Source organism: Podarcis bocagei (genome assembly GCF_964188305.1).
Source record: "Podarcis bocagei genome assembly, chromosome: 7".
Lineage (NCBI taxonomy): Eukaryota > Metazoa > Chordata > Lepidosauria > Squamata > Lacertidae > Podarcis > Podarcis bocagei.
Window position 1 is genome coordinate 82,830,711 of NC_138132.1, and position 14,092 is coordinate 82,844,802.

General features: G+C 49.1%; 1 protein-coding gene across 3 annotated transcripts in view; it reads left to right on the forward strand.

The window, feature by feature from the left end:
• Positions 1-9,845, forward strand: part of LOC308591886 (uncharacterized protein C1orf167 homolog) — a 33,691-nt gene extending 23,846 nt beyond the window's left edge. For all 3 annotated transcript variants that reach the window (XM_081202982.1, XM_081202983.1, XM_081202984.1), the window contains exons 12-15: positions 764-995; positions 4,174-4,309; positions 7,920-8,030; positions 9,539-9,845. In XM_081202982.1, coding sequence (XP_081059108.1) covers positions 764-995; positions 4,174-4,309; positions 7,920-8,030; positions 9,539-9,613 — 554 coding nt within the window. In that variant the 3' untranslated portion in view covers positions 9,614-9,845. The remainder of the gene's footprint in view (positions 1-763; positions 996-4,173; positions 4,310-7,919; positions 8,031-9,538) is intronic.
• Positions 9,846-14,092: the final 4,247 nt, after the last annotated feature.

The following is a 14,092-nucleotide window of genomic DNA, read 5'->3' on the forward strand; positions in this document are numbered from 1 at the left end:
TATTGGGGGTATTTGGGGGAAATAAAAGTTATTTGTATAATCATCATGATGACAATTGACGTTGTTAGAATTTGACTATTGGGGGAATATTGGAAAAATAATAAAAACTTATTTGCAAATTAATAATTGATATTGTTATAAACTGGCTATTATTTGGGGAAATTTGGAATAATAATTATAACTTATTTGCAATATAATAATTGATATTGCTATAAGATGGCTATTATTGGGGGAATTTTAGAAAAATAATAAAAACTTATTTGCAAAAAAAAAAAAGTGCAAAAGGAAATGTGACCCCCCTGGGAGTATTGCTATGTAGCACAGTTTGGCGCGGATCAGAGGGAGAGAGACAGGGCTACACCAGCTAGCTTTCAGTTAGTAGTTTTATTAAGGAGCCAGAACAGGAAACAGTTCGCCAGGCGAACTTCCACATATGGGGAGCCACTGCAGAGAAGGCCCCGTTCTCGTGTTGCCACCCTCTGGATCTCTCAAGGAGGAGGCGCACAAAGGAGGGCCTAAGAGGATGATCTCAGGGTTCAGGTAGGTTCATATGGAAAGAGGCAGTCCTTGAGGTATTACGGTCCTGAGCCGTTTAAGGCTTTATAGCTCAAAACCAGCACTTTGAATTTATGTCAGCGGTTAGCAGGGGCAGGGCAGAAAGTGGGCGGGGCATCCTCTCTCCTTGCCCCCTGTTTCCACCACCCTTTCACCGGCTGAACCCAGCTCATCCATTGTGCATTAACCGGGTTTCTCCTCTTTTAAGGGTGCAGGCGGACGAGCGACGAGGCTCCTCAGCCAGGCTTAGCCCTCCGTTCCAGGCTGACCTCCAGCTCTTTCCGCATCTGGCTGACGCTCTACAGATGCCAAAGCAAAACCCTGGGGCCACAGCGGACCCCCATGCATCCGGAGGCAGTAGGACAAGTCAGCATATGTGGGTGGAACCAGGAGACGAGGCCCGAAACAACCCCATCCGTGGTGGGCAGGAGGTGGCTTGGGTAAGGCTGTGAGCTGTCAAGTCTGTAGTGTGCAAAGAGGCAGTAGAGAGAGAGAGAGAGAGAGAGAGAGCGCACCCCTCAGCTGGGTCAACGTAGCCTCGCATTTGAAATCTTGCCTGGTCGCCAGAGGTGATCAGGAATTTCTGTGCAGGTGAGTAAGCAGGCAGGGGAGGTGGAAAGAATCTTGCCACTCCTCCCTCACCAGCTCCTTTGGTTTCCATCTGATCTGAAGAAGAAGAAGAAAAATAAAAATAATAAAAATTATTATTTATACCCTGCCCATCTGGCTGGGTTTCCCCAGCCACTCTGGGCAGCTTCCAACAAAATATTAAAAATACAATAAAACATCAAACATTAAAAACTTCCCTAAACAGGGCTGCCTTCAGATGTCTTCTAAAAGTCAGGTAGATGTTTACCGTATTTTTCGCCCTATAAGATGCACTTTTTCCCCTCCAAAAATGAAGGGGAAATCTGGGTGCGTCCTATGGGGCGAATGCAGGCTTTCGCTGAAGCCTGGAGAGCGAGAGGGGTCCGTGCGCACCAACCCCTCTAGCTCTCCAGGCTTCAGGAAGCTATCCCAAGTCTTGCAAGCCCGGCGGGATGTCCCGCGGGCTCGCAAGGCTTGCGGGCAGCAGCCTGCACCCAAAAGCTGGGGACAGCGGGGAGGCGCAGAGCCGCCACCCCGCTATTCCCCGACCTGATCTGGAGGCTGGCGGGGGGAGAAGCAAGCCTGCTTCTCCCCCCCCCTGCCAGCCCCACAAGCTTGGGGGATAGGGGGATGGCGAAGCGCCGCCATCCCGCTATTCCCCGACCTGATCTGGAGACTGGGGGTGGGAGAAGCAAGCCTGCTTCTCCCCCCCGCCAGCCCCACAACCTCCAGATCAGGTCGGGGAATAGCGGGATGGCGGCGCTCCGCCATCCCGCTATTCCCCAACCTGATCTGGAGGCTGGGGGTGGGAGAAGCAAGCGGGCCAAGCTGTCCCTGAAGGCAGAAGAGGGAGACGGAGCACTCCGTCTCCCTCTTCTAGCTTGGGGATGGCTGCGCAAACCTGGGGGGAAATCAAATTTTTTCCTTTGATTTCCCCCCTCAAAAAATAGGTGCGTCCTATGGGCCGGTGCGTCCTATAGGGCGAAAAATACGGTATTTCCTTAACATCTGACAGGAGGGCGTTCCACAGGGTGGGCGCCACCACCAAGAAGGCCCTCTGCCTGGTTCCCTGTAACCTCTGCTTCTCGTAGTGAGGGAACTGCCAGAAGGCCCTCAGAGCTGGACCTCAGTGTCCAGGCTGGATGATGGGGGTGGAGACGCTCCTTCAGGTATACTGGACCGAGGCCGTTTAGGGCTTTCAAGGTCAACACCAACACTTTGAATTGTGCTCGGAAACATAATGGGAGCCAATGTAGATCTCTCAGAACCAGTGTTATGTGGTCTCGGCGGCTGCTCCCAGTCACCAGTCTAGCTGCCGCATTCTGGATTAGTTGTAGTTTCTGGGTCACCTTCAAAGGTAGCCCCACATAGAGCACTAGAAAGGGCGTCTGTTCCTCCACAGAAATGCTGGTGGGGAACAGAACGTCTTGCCACTCCTCTGTCGCTACTTGGTAGAAGTCTAGTGGGGAAACATGCCTTCTACGAGGGTAATAGCTTTCGTTTCTGTGCTGGCCTCAGTGGAGAAAGAACTCTAGCAAAGTGGGAAATCGCCTGCCTTGCATACCGAAGGTCACAGGTTTGATTCCTGGCATCTCCCAATCTGAAATTCTTAAGAGCTGCTGCCAACTGGTGTACACAATACTGGGCCAGATGGACCTGCCCTTGATTCAGAACCATGAGGACTAGGATCATGGAAACGCAGGCTGCTAGCCTCCCGCTGGTGAGAGGCTGGAGGAAAAGGACATTTACCGTATTTTTCACTCTATAACACGCACCCAACCATAACACGCATGTAGTTTTTAGAGGAGGAAAACAAGAAAAAAAATATTCTAAACGAAACAGTGGGTGTATGATTTTTGTGGTTCATGCTGTGGCCACATACATGTGATCTGACGGTGAGTTTGGGGTGGCCCAATGCAAAAATCCTGAGGATCCATGTGGATCCATGCTTTGTAACCACGTTTTTGCACCACTGCGGCCCCAGGCAACAGTGGGTGCATGATTTTTTTGGTGCAAGCTGTAGCCATGGACATGCTATGTGATCTGCTGGTGAATTTGGGGTGACCCGTATAAGCGGCTCCTCTCCTCTCCCGCTTTGCTCCTTTAAAGCAAGCAGGCTCTCTGTCCCTCTCTCCTCCCCACTCAGCAGCTCTTCTCCCGCTTTGCTGTTTCAAAGCAAGCCACGGAGGAGGGAAGGAAGGGGAACCATGGATCCTCTGCTCACGACTGCAGCAGATCCCCCCGCCATCCGTAGGCATTCGCTCCATAACACGCACAGACATTTCCCCTTACTTTCTAGGAGGAAAAAAGTGAGTGTTATGGTGCAAAAAATACGGCAAATCTGCAAGGCTGTGTTGATATATGAATTCTGGCACCCTGAAATTCACGGCATGTTGTTGTACGCTGAAAGAAAATTATATGAAAATGATGTACCGGTGGTGTTTGACTCCTAGTAAGTTAGCAGAAATGTTTAGAACAGGTACAAAGATCTGCTGGAAATGTAAAGGAAAAGAAGGTACCTTTTATCATATGTGGGGGACGTGTAAGGTAATAAAAGCTTTCTGGGAGATGATATATAATGAAATGGGGGAAAAAACTTTTAAAATTATTACCTTTGTTAAAAAAACAGAAGCCTTTTTATTAGGAATTATAGGTCCCTACATCCTAAAAGATGAGAAAATACTTTTTATGTACGTGACAACAGCCGCTCAGATGATACTAGCCTAGAGATGGAAAGAAGACAAAGTCCCTTCCAGAGAGGAACGGCAAGCTAAGCTGATGGACTATGCCGAGATGGCAAAACTGACTGGAAAACTCAGGAGCCAAGAGGATAAAAACTTTTAAAAAAGAATGGGAAAAATGTATAAGTTATTTAGGAGACCGCCTGCAAGCAGATGGAAACATTAGCAGGATTTTAATCTCACTTGTAATGTAACCATGGATAATACGGATTGATAGAAAATATAGGTTATGGAATAATAATACGCAGTTATAAATGTTGAGAATAAGCGGTTTCCCTCTCTGCTGCAGGAGGAAGTATTTGGCACGGTGGAGACACCACGTCCTCCTGCGCCGGTTCCAACACAGAAGGGAGAAGCGGTGCCTGGCAAGGGCATGGGTGGTTTGGAAGGATAGCTGCCAAACAGAGCTGGCAGTGCAAGCTTTGGTGAGTGTGTATGAGAAACTCAAGGCGGGATGAAGTGAATAACCCTGTCGCTTTTGTTCAACCTCCACTCTTTTCCTGGGAAGCGATCTGCAGTAAAAGGAACTTCAGTGGTGTGGTGTTGTTTTTTTAAAAAACCCACTGTTTTTAAGTTTCTAGTCCATAAGGGATATAAAAAGCTTGATAAATCATGGGTGGTGCAGCAGTCAGGATAATGAGCTGGGCTGCTGTCTCCCAGTCCAAATCTCTGCCTCCCCCCCCCCCACCGCACAGCAAATCATTCCCCCCACTGCCTTTCTCCAGGTTTCCATCTGTAGAATGGGCGCAGGTAATACTGGTTTGCCTTTGTTGTTGTCAATACTTGCTGGGACGATGTAGGTGAGGTGTTTATAAGCACCTGCAGCCTCTTTCTTAGGGTGGAAAAGTAATTAGCACTATTATTTTTTTAGGCCCAGGGTTGCGTTCAGATGGGAAGATTATTCTTTTCGTGGGAAGGTTATACAACACCTGCTGTCCGCTGAGCAGTCATTGCAGCTTATGTGCTGGGAGTCTGCAACAGAGTTAGAAACTCAGATATATAAGCTAGGCTCCTTAAACCAGGGTTAGTCGCCGAAACGGAAGGCCCAGTAGCCTTTTTTGAGCAGGCAGCTCGAAAGTTATGTTATTCAGTGCTTTTTTTTTGGTTCCTGAAATTTGTTCGGATAAAATATCGCAGATAGAATTCTACAGGATGTGTTGCTGGTGTGTGAAAACAGGCAAGACTTGGGGATCCCTAGGCATACACTTCCAGATGGAGGCGACATCAGGCACTATCCTGGCGCTCAGGCACCTTCACTCGATTGCAAAATGCCACTGGCAAATCTCGATCACTGTTTACAGCCAGATTTAATATGTTTCCCTCAATGATAGTGAGAGGAAGATATTTAGCTCTCCCAGAATCAGAGCATCTCTGCAAATGTAGTAAACAGGAACCTGATGTTGTTGTTGCTGAGTCGTTTAGTTGTGTCCGACTCTTCGTGACCCCATGGACCAGAGCATGCCAGGCACTTCTGTCTTCCACTGCCTCCCGCAGTTTGGTCAGACTCATGTTTGTAGCTTCGAAGACACTATCCAACCATCTCGTCCTCTGTTGTCTCCTTCTCCTTGTGCCCTCCATCTTTCCCAACATCAGGGTCTTTTCCAGGGAGTCTTCTCTTCTCATGAGGTGGCCAAAGTATTGGAGCCTCAGCTTCAGGATCTGTCCTTCCAGTGAGCACTCAGGGCTGATTTCCTTCAGAATGGAGAGGTTTGATCTTCTTGCAGTTCATGGGACTCTCAAGAGTCTCCTCCAGCACCATAATTCAAAAGCATCAATTCTTTGGCGATCAGCCTTCTTGATGGTCCAGCTCTCACTTCCATACATCACTACTGGGAAAACCATAGCTTTTACTATACGGACCTTTGTTGGCAAGGTAATGTCTCTGCTTTTTAAGATTCTGTCTAGGTTTGTCATTGCTTTCCTCCTAAGAAGCAGGCGTCTCTTAATTTCGTGGCTGCTGTCATCAGGAACCTGATACTTTGGAGCATATTTCCTTTTCTTGTGATTTTGGGATTTATGACAGAAGACAATTATTAGAGGCCTTACAACTCAATAGGCTGATTTCTGTGCTACCAACAGTTTAGGACCTGCTTTTGGACAGGAATGATCAAATTACTTTAATAGTGGCTGAATTTTTGAGTGCTGTCCATGTAGAAAGACTGGGTCATTATAAAGAGATTTAGTGCTTCTTAATTGATCGGTGATGTGGTAGTGTTGTCTTATATTATTTATGCAAATTGATTTTCTCTGGAGTTAAAGATCTGATTGGGACAAACCTTGTTATGCTGAGCTCGCATTTTGCACAATTTGTATACGGTGTCTGTTTGATAACGTGTGGTTTGCTATACCCAATAAAGGATATTTGAGTTTTGAACACTGTTTACAGATTAACCTTTCCCAGCCCTGGGGCTAGATTCCCTTCCATGGGGCTGGGTGCCAGAGCAATGAATATATACTTTTACCGCTGAACAGTAGGCTGTTTTCTGCCTTACACACCCCTCTAAGCTCCATCCAGGCAACTGAGGGGCACGATCCGAGTTTGAGAACACATTTGCAGTCAGGCAACAACACCTGAGGAGGGTGCAAAGGGGGTGGCTTTGGGGAGGGATGGACTAGAAGGCGAGTCCATCTTCTCACATCTGGCATGCAGTCCCCAAGCCTTAAGTATTGTTATAGATTTGGGGAGTATTCCCGCCACCACCACCAAACTCTGTTGTTGTTGTTGTTGTTGTTTAGTCGTTTCCGACTCTTCGTGACCCCATGGACCAGAGCACGCCAGGCACTCCTGTCTTCCACTGCTTCCCGCAGTTTGGCCAAACTCATGCTGGTAGCTTTGAGAACACTATCCAACCAACTCGTCCTCTGTCTTCCCCTTCTCCTTGTGCCCTCCATCTTTCCCAACATCAGGGTCTTTTCCAGGGAATCTTCTCTTCTCATGAGGTGGCCAAAGTACTGGAGCCTCAACTTCAGGATCTGTCCTTCCAGGGAGCACTCAGGGCTGATTTCCTTCAGAATGGATACGATTGATCTTCTTGCAGTCCATGGGACTCTCAAGAGTCTCCTCCAGCACCAGAATTCAAAGCATCAATTCTTCGGCGATCAGCCTTCTTTATAGTCCAGCTCTCACTTCCATACATCACTACTGGGAAAACCATAGCTTTTACTATACGGACCTTTGTTGGCAAGGTGATGTCTCTACTTTTTAAGATGCTGTCTAGGTTTATCATTGCTTTTCTCCCAAGAAGCAGGCGTCTTTTAATTTCGTGGTTGCTGTCACCATCTGCAGTGATCATGGAACCCAAACTCTAGAAATTGATAAATGGTAGGGTTTTGATTTAATTGGGATATGGATGATGAAAGTACAAACTGTAGAGCTGTGCCGGACAGGGAATCCCTAGGCTAGGTAAAGGTAAAGGGACCCCTGACCATTAGGTCCAGTTGTGGCCGACTCTGGGTTTGCAGTGCTCATCTCGTTTTATTGGCCGAGGGAGCCGGCGTACAGCTTCCGGGTCATGTGGCCAGCATGACTAAGCCGCTTCTGGCGAACCAGAGCAGCGCACAGAAATGCCGTTGACCTTCCCGCCGGAGTGGTACCTATTTATCTACTTGCACTTTGACGTGCTTTCGAACTGCTAGGTTGGCAGGAGCAGGGACTGAGCAACGGGAGCTCACCCCGTTGCGGGGATTCAAACCGCTGACCTTCTGATCAGCAAGTCCTGGGCTCTGTGGTTTAACCCACAGCGCCACCCGCATCCCTAGGCTAGCTTAGGCAAAAAACCCTGGCTGGCCTAACAAAGGGTGAATCATGTTAATACAACAAAAGGAGTTGACGGGGCCATCCCAGAGGAATCCTTTTGACAGATGCTGCCAAGATGGGCTGTGTGTTTGAGGTTGCAGGAGAAAAGATTTTTTGAGCAAGAGGAGCTGGGAAGAAGAAAGATTGGGATCCATCTTGGGGAGGCAGGCTGCAAGATGCCTTGGACTCCAAGGCCCCATTGTTGTGGAGTCCAAGCCCCTTCTGAATTCTCCCCACAGGTGAGGCAGAGGCTGGTGCAGTGGAGCTGGGCAGTCTGGAGGCGGCGCTGCCTGCAGAGCTGGGTGGCTGAGCGTTTCCTGGCGGGCGAAGAGAGGCGGCTTCTTGAGCAGGTAAGGGCGAGCGATTTCCCAAACTGGGCGCTGGGGGAGTGCTAGGGTTTCACCCAAAAACCACCGGTGGTGTGCTGCGGGACAGGAGTCCAGCAAGCAAAAGCTTCCCTCCCAGGCACCTAAAGCACAACTTCCCTCAGAAGAGGTTGCCCGCTGTGCCTCTGCATGCTTCACGACGCTCCTCCAACATTGCGCCCCGCTGTGGTTTTGGCGGATGCTCTTCCTGCCTCTGCCAAGGAGTCTTGAGTTAGCTCCCAAAGCAATTCCCCCTGGAGGTTGGCTGTTGCAGCTCTGTAGTGAGTCACTGTTCTGGGCCCAGACTCTTGCCATTCGGTGACTTGGGCAGAAGCACAGTTCTTTTTCAGCCTTGTATACATATACTATGGAACTCCCTGCCTATTGACATTTTTGCTTAGGCAGGCCTACCCAAATATGCAGAATGTCGATGTGTGTTTTAATCCGTTTAGCTCTGTGTTTCCCAAATTTGTGTTTTCAGCTGTTGTTGGACTACCATTCCCATCATCCATGGCCACTGGTCCTGCTAGCTAGGGACTATGGGAGTTGTAGTCCAAAAATAGTTGAAAACCAAAGTTTGGGAAACCCTGGTTTAGCTTATCGTTTATTTTTTGACCGTTGCAAAGAATTGTTTGAAAATTCCCTTGTTGTATTCTTTTTGTAAACCGCTTTGAATCTTAAAATCCTAGCATCCTAGAGTTGGAAGGGACCCAGCCAACATGGGCGGGGTATAAATATTGCTATTAATCACAGCTAAACAATCAGGCAGAATATAAATGTTATGAAATAAGTAAATCGGATGCAGAGAAAGACCCCATTATCCAAGCTGGGGCAGTTTTAGTGTTTCAATTTCTAGATACCAAAGCAGGGAAGTGTTAACAGAAATGTTAAGAAAAACTTATTCAACGAGGTCAGGCTATTTTGTCCCATCTAGCTGGCCAAGAGGAAAGAAAAGGATCATCTGTGTCTCAGGGGAGCATATTTGACAATAGGGCTTGGAATGTTGGCCCCTTGGGGCAGTGGCGTAGCGTGGGTTGTCAGCACCCAGGGCAAGGCAAGTAATTTGCGCCCCCTAACCCCTAACCTGCCACCGCTGCCAGCTTCTTCTTGCTGCTGCCTGGTCTGGTCTGGTGTGGTTCTCTTCCGCGCTCAGTGCTGCGCTGGGTGGCCGCTGCACTGTCCCTCCCCCAGATAGTCCCTCGCTCTCTCTCCGCACGCCTGGCACCCACCCCCTCCACAGTGTGCGACGACCTGGCGGCTCGGATCGGATTCGCACAGCCAGCACTGCAGTGAGAGAGAGAGAGAGAGCCAGGTAGGGGCAGAGACCTGAGAGTGTGAGCGTGCCCCCCCCCAGATGTTGCGCCCGGTGCGGCTGGCCCCCCTGCACCCCCACACTATGCCACTGCCTTGGGGTCACAGTCAGCTGCTTCCCCCAAACTCCGCAGTGAGAGTACCTGCTATCTCTGACCCTTTCCATCCTTTCCCCCCCTTAGGCTTTTGGAAGGTGGCGGCAGCTGACAGCCTCCCGTTCAGAGGGCAGAGGTGACAGGCCTAAACATGTTTTTTAAGATTTCCGGGGCAGCGAGTGAGTCTGCAGGCAAAAGGAAACGGCAGCTTTCCACCCCCATTTTGCCTGCAAAAGCCTTGGCAACTGAAAATTCTCCAGCCTAAAAGATTACCACTTGGAAAAGCCCAGAACCTTTATAGGAAGCATGAGCTTCCCATCACAAATCTCTTCTCTCTCTGGTGGAACGAGCACTCGTCAATTTTCTATTGCTCAATAAACACTAGCAGCCTCAATGTCTTTTTTTTTCTTCCTTCCTTGCAAAGGAACAGTGCCAATCGGCTTGCCTTCAAATCACAGCTGGGCAACTGAGTCATAGGCTGCTATACATTAAAGCACATTCCCCTCTCTCGATGGCTGGAATTCAGTGCTGTTTGTGTCCCCTGCACTCCTGTGCCCATTTTATAGGTAGCAAACCGAGGACATGATGCCCAGAGCCACCTGGTGCATCCCTACTTTGTCAGGCCTTTGTAAATCCTTTATGAACTTTCACCTTTTCATACCATAAATAATCATGCCAATCAAAAATATTGTCATGACCTTCTAAGTCTAGAATGTGAATTCTCTAATGTCATCCATTCCTTCAACCAACAATGACAGGATGCCTCATAGTGCAGTCGTGCCTCACAAGACAAAATTAATTCGTTCCGCAAGTTTTTTCTTCTTGCGAGTTTTTCGTCTTGCGAAGCACGGTTTCCCATGGGAATGCACTGAAAATCAATTAATGCGTTCCTAGGGAAACCGCCTTCAGACCAGGTCCGGGGACAGTCTGTCCCCCGACCTCTTCTGAAGGCTGGGGGGGGGAACAAGGGCTTTTCTTCCCACTGCCAGCCTTCAGAAGGCTGTTCTGAAGGCTGGCGGTGGGAAGAAAAGCCCTTCTTCCCACCTCCCGCCCCGTAAGCTCCGGGGACAGGAGGGCTTTGCTGCCGACCGCCAGCATTTTAAAAGCCCCTGCTGTCCCGGGGCGATTTTAAAATGCTGGCGGGCGGGAGCGAAGCGTTCGCTGCCGACCCCCAGCATTTTAAAATCTCCCCGGGACAGCAGAGACTTCTCTCTTCTTCCCGCTGTCCCCGGACCTGGGGCTGCAGGGAGAAGATTGCTTCTTCCCCGCTGTCCCCGGACCTCTTTTGAAGCAAGGGGCTGCGGGGAGATCGCTTCTCCACGCCGCCCCTTGCTTCAAAAGAGGTCCGGGGACAGCGGGAAGCGCTTCCCGCTGTCCCCGGACCTGGGGCTGTGGGGAGAAGATCGCTTCTCCACGCCGCCCCTTGCTTCAAAAGAGGTCCGGGGACAGCGGGGAAGACCCGCTGTTCCCGGAGCTTGCGGGGCAAGCTTCGTTTTGCGAAGCAAGCCCATAGGGAAATTCGTCTTGCGAGGCAACTCGAAAACGAAAAAACCTTTCGTTTTGCGAGTTTTTCGTCTCGCGAGGCGTTCGTCTTGCGGGGTACCACTGTATAGTCTCATATCTGGCAGGGAAAAACCTCTTTCTTTTGCATCTATCATTCTTTTATATTTTATTCTTGGTTTTTTCCCTTGCCAAATATATTTAGAAATACCTTTTAGCCATGTGTTGAAACCATCTGTCTAGCCAATCACCGGAATCAATTGAAACAGAATAATATTCTTGGCAATACAGTTATCTTTATAGTCGACACTCTACCTAGTAGTGAAAGATCCATTCTGCTCCAAATTTGCAAATTTAATATCTTCCCGAAAAGACCCTGATGTTGGGAAAGATTGAGGGCACAAGGAGAAGGGGACGACAGAGGACGAGATGGTTGGACAGTGTTCTTGAAGCTATGAACATGAGTTTGACCAAGCTGCAGGAGGCAGTGGAAGACAGGAGTGCCTGGCGTGCTCTGGTCCATGGGGTCACGAAGAGTCAGACACGACTAAACAACAACATCATCTTCCCAGGTTTTCAAATAATTATCTTTAAACAAATTTATATTGTTTGCTGTTGCCCATACACCTAAATACTTAACCCATGGCTGTGATGGCAGCCTACATTTAAAGCATGGGCTTCACCCAAAAAATTCTGGGAACAGTAGTTTAAGGGTGCTAGGAATTATAGTTGCGTGAGGGATAAACTTCTGTTTTTGGGATTCCTTTGGGGTAGCTTTTGGGACTTTTTTGTTCAGAGGAAAAGTGAGGAAGAGAGGCCACATTGATAGAAGCTTATAAAACGATGCACAGTTCAGAGGAGGTGGAAAGAGAGAAGTTTTTCTCCTCCTCTCACAACATCATGGTCATCCAGCGAAGCTGAATGTGGGAAGAGTCAGGGCAGAGAGAAAGAAATGCTTTTTCACACAGCTGTGGAACCGTTGAACTATGGAACTCACTGCCACAGGAGGCAGTGACGGCCACCAACTTGGATGGCTTTAAGAGAGGACCAGACAGATACATGGAGGAGAAAGCTATTGACTTAACCACCATTCTGGCAATGCTTTGCCTCCACAGTCAAAGGCAGTTGTGCTTCTCAATGCCCGTCGCTGGGAACTGTGCCCTGGTCTTATTTGTGGGCTTAAAGCAAGACAAAAGAGATGGTGTTGGACTTTCGGAGGAAGAGAGGAGAACTAGCCCCGCTGTACATCGGGGAGGGCTGAATGGAGAGAGTCTCTTCCTTTAAATTCCTAGGAGTTTCTATCTCAGTGAAGACCTTTCTTGGAAAATCAATACAACCCAGGTGGTTAAGAAGTCCCAACAGAGACTCCATCTCCTCAGAGTATTGCGAAAGAACGATGCCAATCAACATTTGATTGTCCTTTCATACTGCAACACGGTGTAGTACGCTGGTTTGACATCAACTGATAGGAGGTGCCTACAGAGGGTGGTGAACACAGCACAAGATATTATGGGCTGTCCCGTGAATCCGCTGGATGAAACGGCAGAAGAACGTTGCCTCAGGAGAGGCATTCACACCCTGGCCGGCACTTTCGTGATCTCCTGCCCTCAGGCAGAAGATATAGAAGCAGGATTAGATGCACCAACAGGGTAAAGAACAGCTTCTATCCGTGGGCTGTTGGGCTGCTGAATGAAAAGATAACAACAAGGCAACTGACTTTAGGGTTTGTGGGGAATTAAGACTTAGAGAGCTGAGTGGGGGGTGCTCATGTAATCTCACTGTATACAAGTTGTACAAGTGACAAAGTATTTCAATTATTTCATGCCCCAATGACCTGATCCATCAGGGCTGCTCTTAGGTTCTTATGCAGCCTTGGTAGGTATAAAAGGTAAAGGACCCCTGGACGGTTAAGTCCAGTCAAAGGCGACTATGGGGTTGTAGCACTCCTCTCGCTTTCAGGCCAAGGGAGCCGGCGCTTGTCCACAGATAGCTTCCCAGGTCATGTGGACAGCAGGACTAAACCACTTCTGGCGGACACCGTGACAGAAACCAGAGCGCATGGAAATGCTGCTTACCTTCTCGTCGCAGTGGTACCTATTTATCTACTTGCACTGGTGTGCTTTCGAACTGCTAGGTTGGCAGGAGCTGGGACAAAGCAATGGGAGCTCACACCGTCACAGGGATTCACTTTTTTATTTCCCGTTTGCACATACTCTATTTTGGATTGTGACAGCAATTGTTCGTTAAAGCTCCGCCATGCATTTTTGCAAAACTGTGCAATTATTGACCGGAATCTTGTTTATTTCCATTCCTGCACCTGCATTGTTTAAAGGTAAAGGGACCCCTTACCATTAGGTCCAATAGTGGCAGACTCTGGGGTTGCGGTGCTCATCTCACTTTACTGGCCGAGGGAGTCATGTAGCCAGCATGACTAAGCCGCTTCTGGCGAACCAGAGCAGCGCACGGAAACGCCGTTTACCTTCCCGCCGGAGCGGTACCTATTTATCCACTTGCACTTTGACATGCTTTCAAACTGGTAGGTGGGCAGGAGCAGGGACCGAGCAACGGGAGCTCACCCCGTCGCGGGGATTCGAACCACCGACCTTCTGATCGGCAAGCCCTAGGCTCAGTGGTTCAGACCACAGCGCCACCTGTGTCCCCACACAGCCTTGGAAAAGAACGAAACGAGACTTTATCTCTCTCACACCTGCACCAACCTCCCACTTAAGGCCTGCTTGCTGCTTTTCTGTATTTAGTAGAATACTTGCCTGCAGCAAGGCACAAAGGGAGATGATGGGTGTATGTGTGTATTTTTTGCAGGGCCTGCCTCTCAGCTGGAAATCCTCACCCCCAACTCCCTTCTCTTTGTGACATCCATCACCTCTTCATTAAATGCTTGGATAGGCAGGCGACCTTTCCGCCTCCTCTTCCTCACACCCCTGGGTTCCTTTTCCCGCTGATTAGGCTGATGATGAAGGAGCCTGCTGGGAACAGCTGAGCCTTTGCCACCCCCAAAAAGTGAAGCTTCCTTCTACGTCTTCAGGGACATGCTTCTCGTCTCATTAGCTCCCGCCTGTAATCGATCGGGTTGGGATTAACTTGTGCCATCAGCCGTTTGCTCCTGGACTCTAGGGTTGAGAG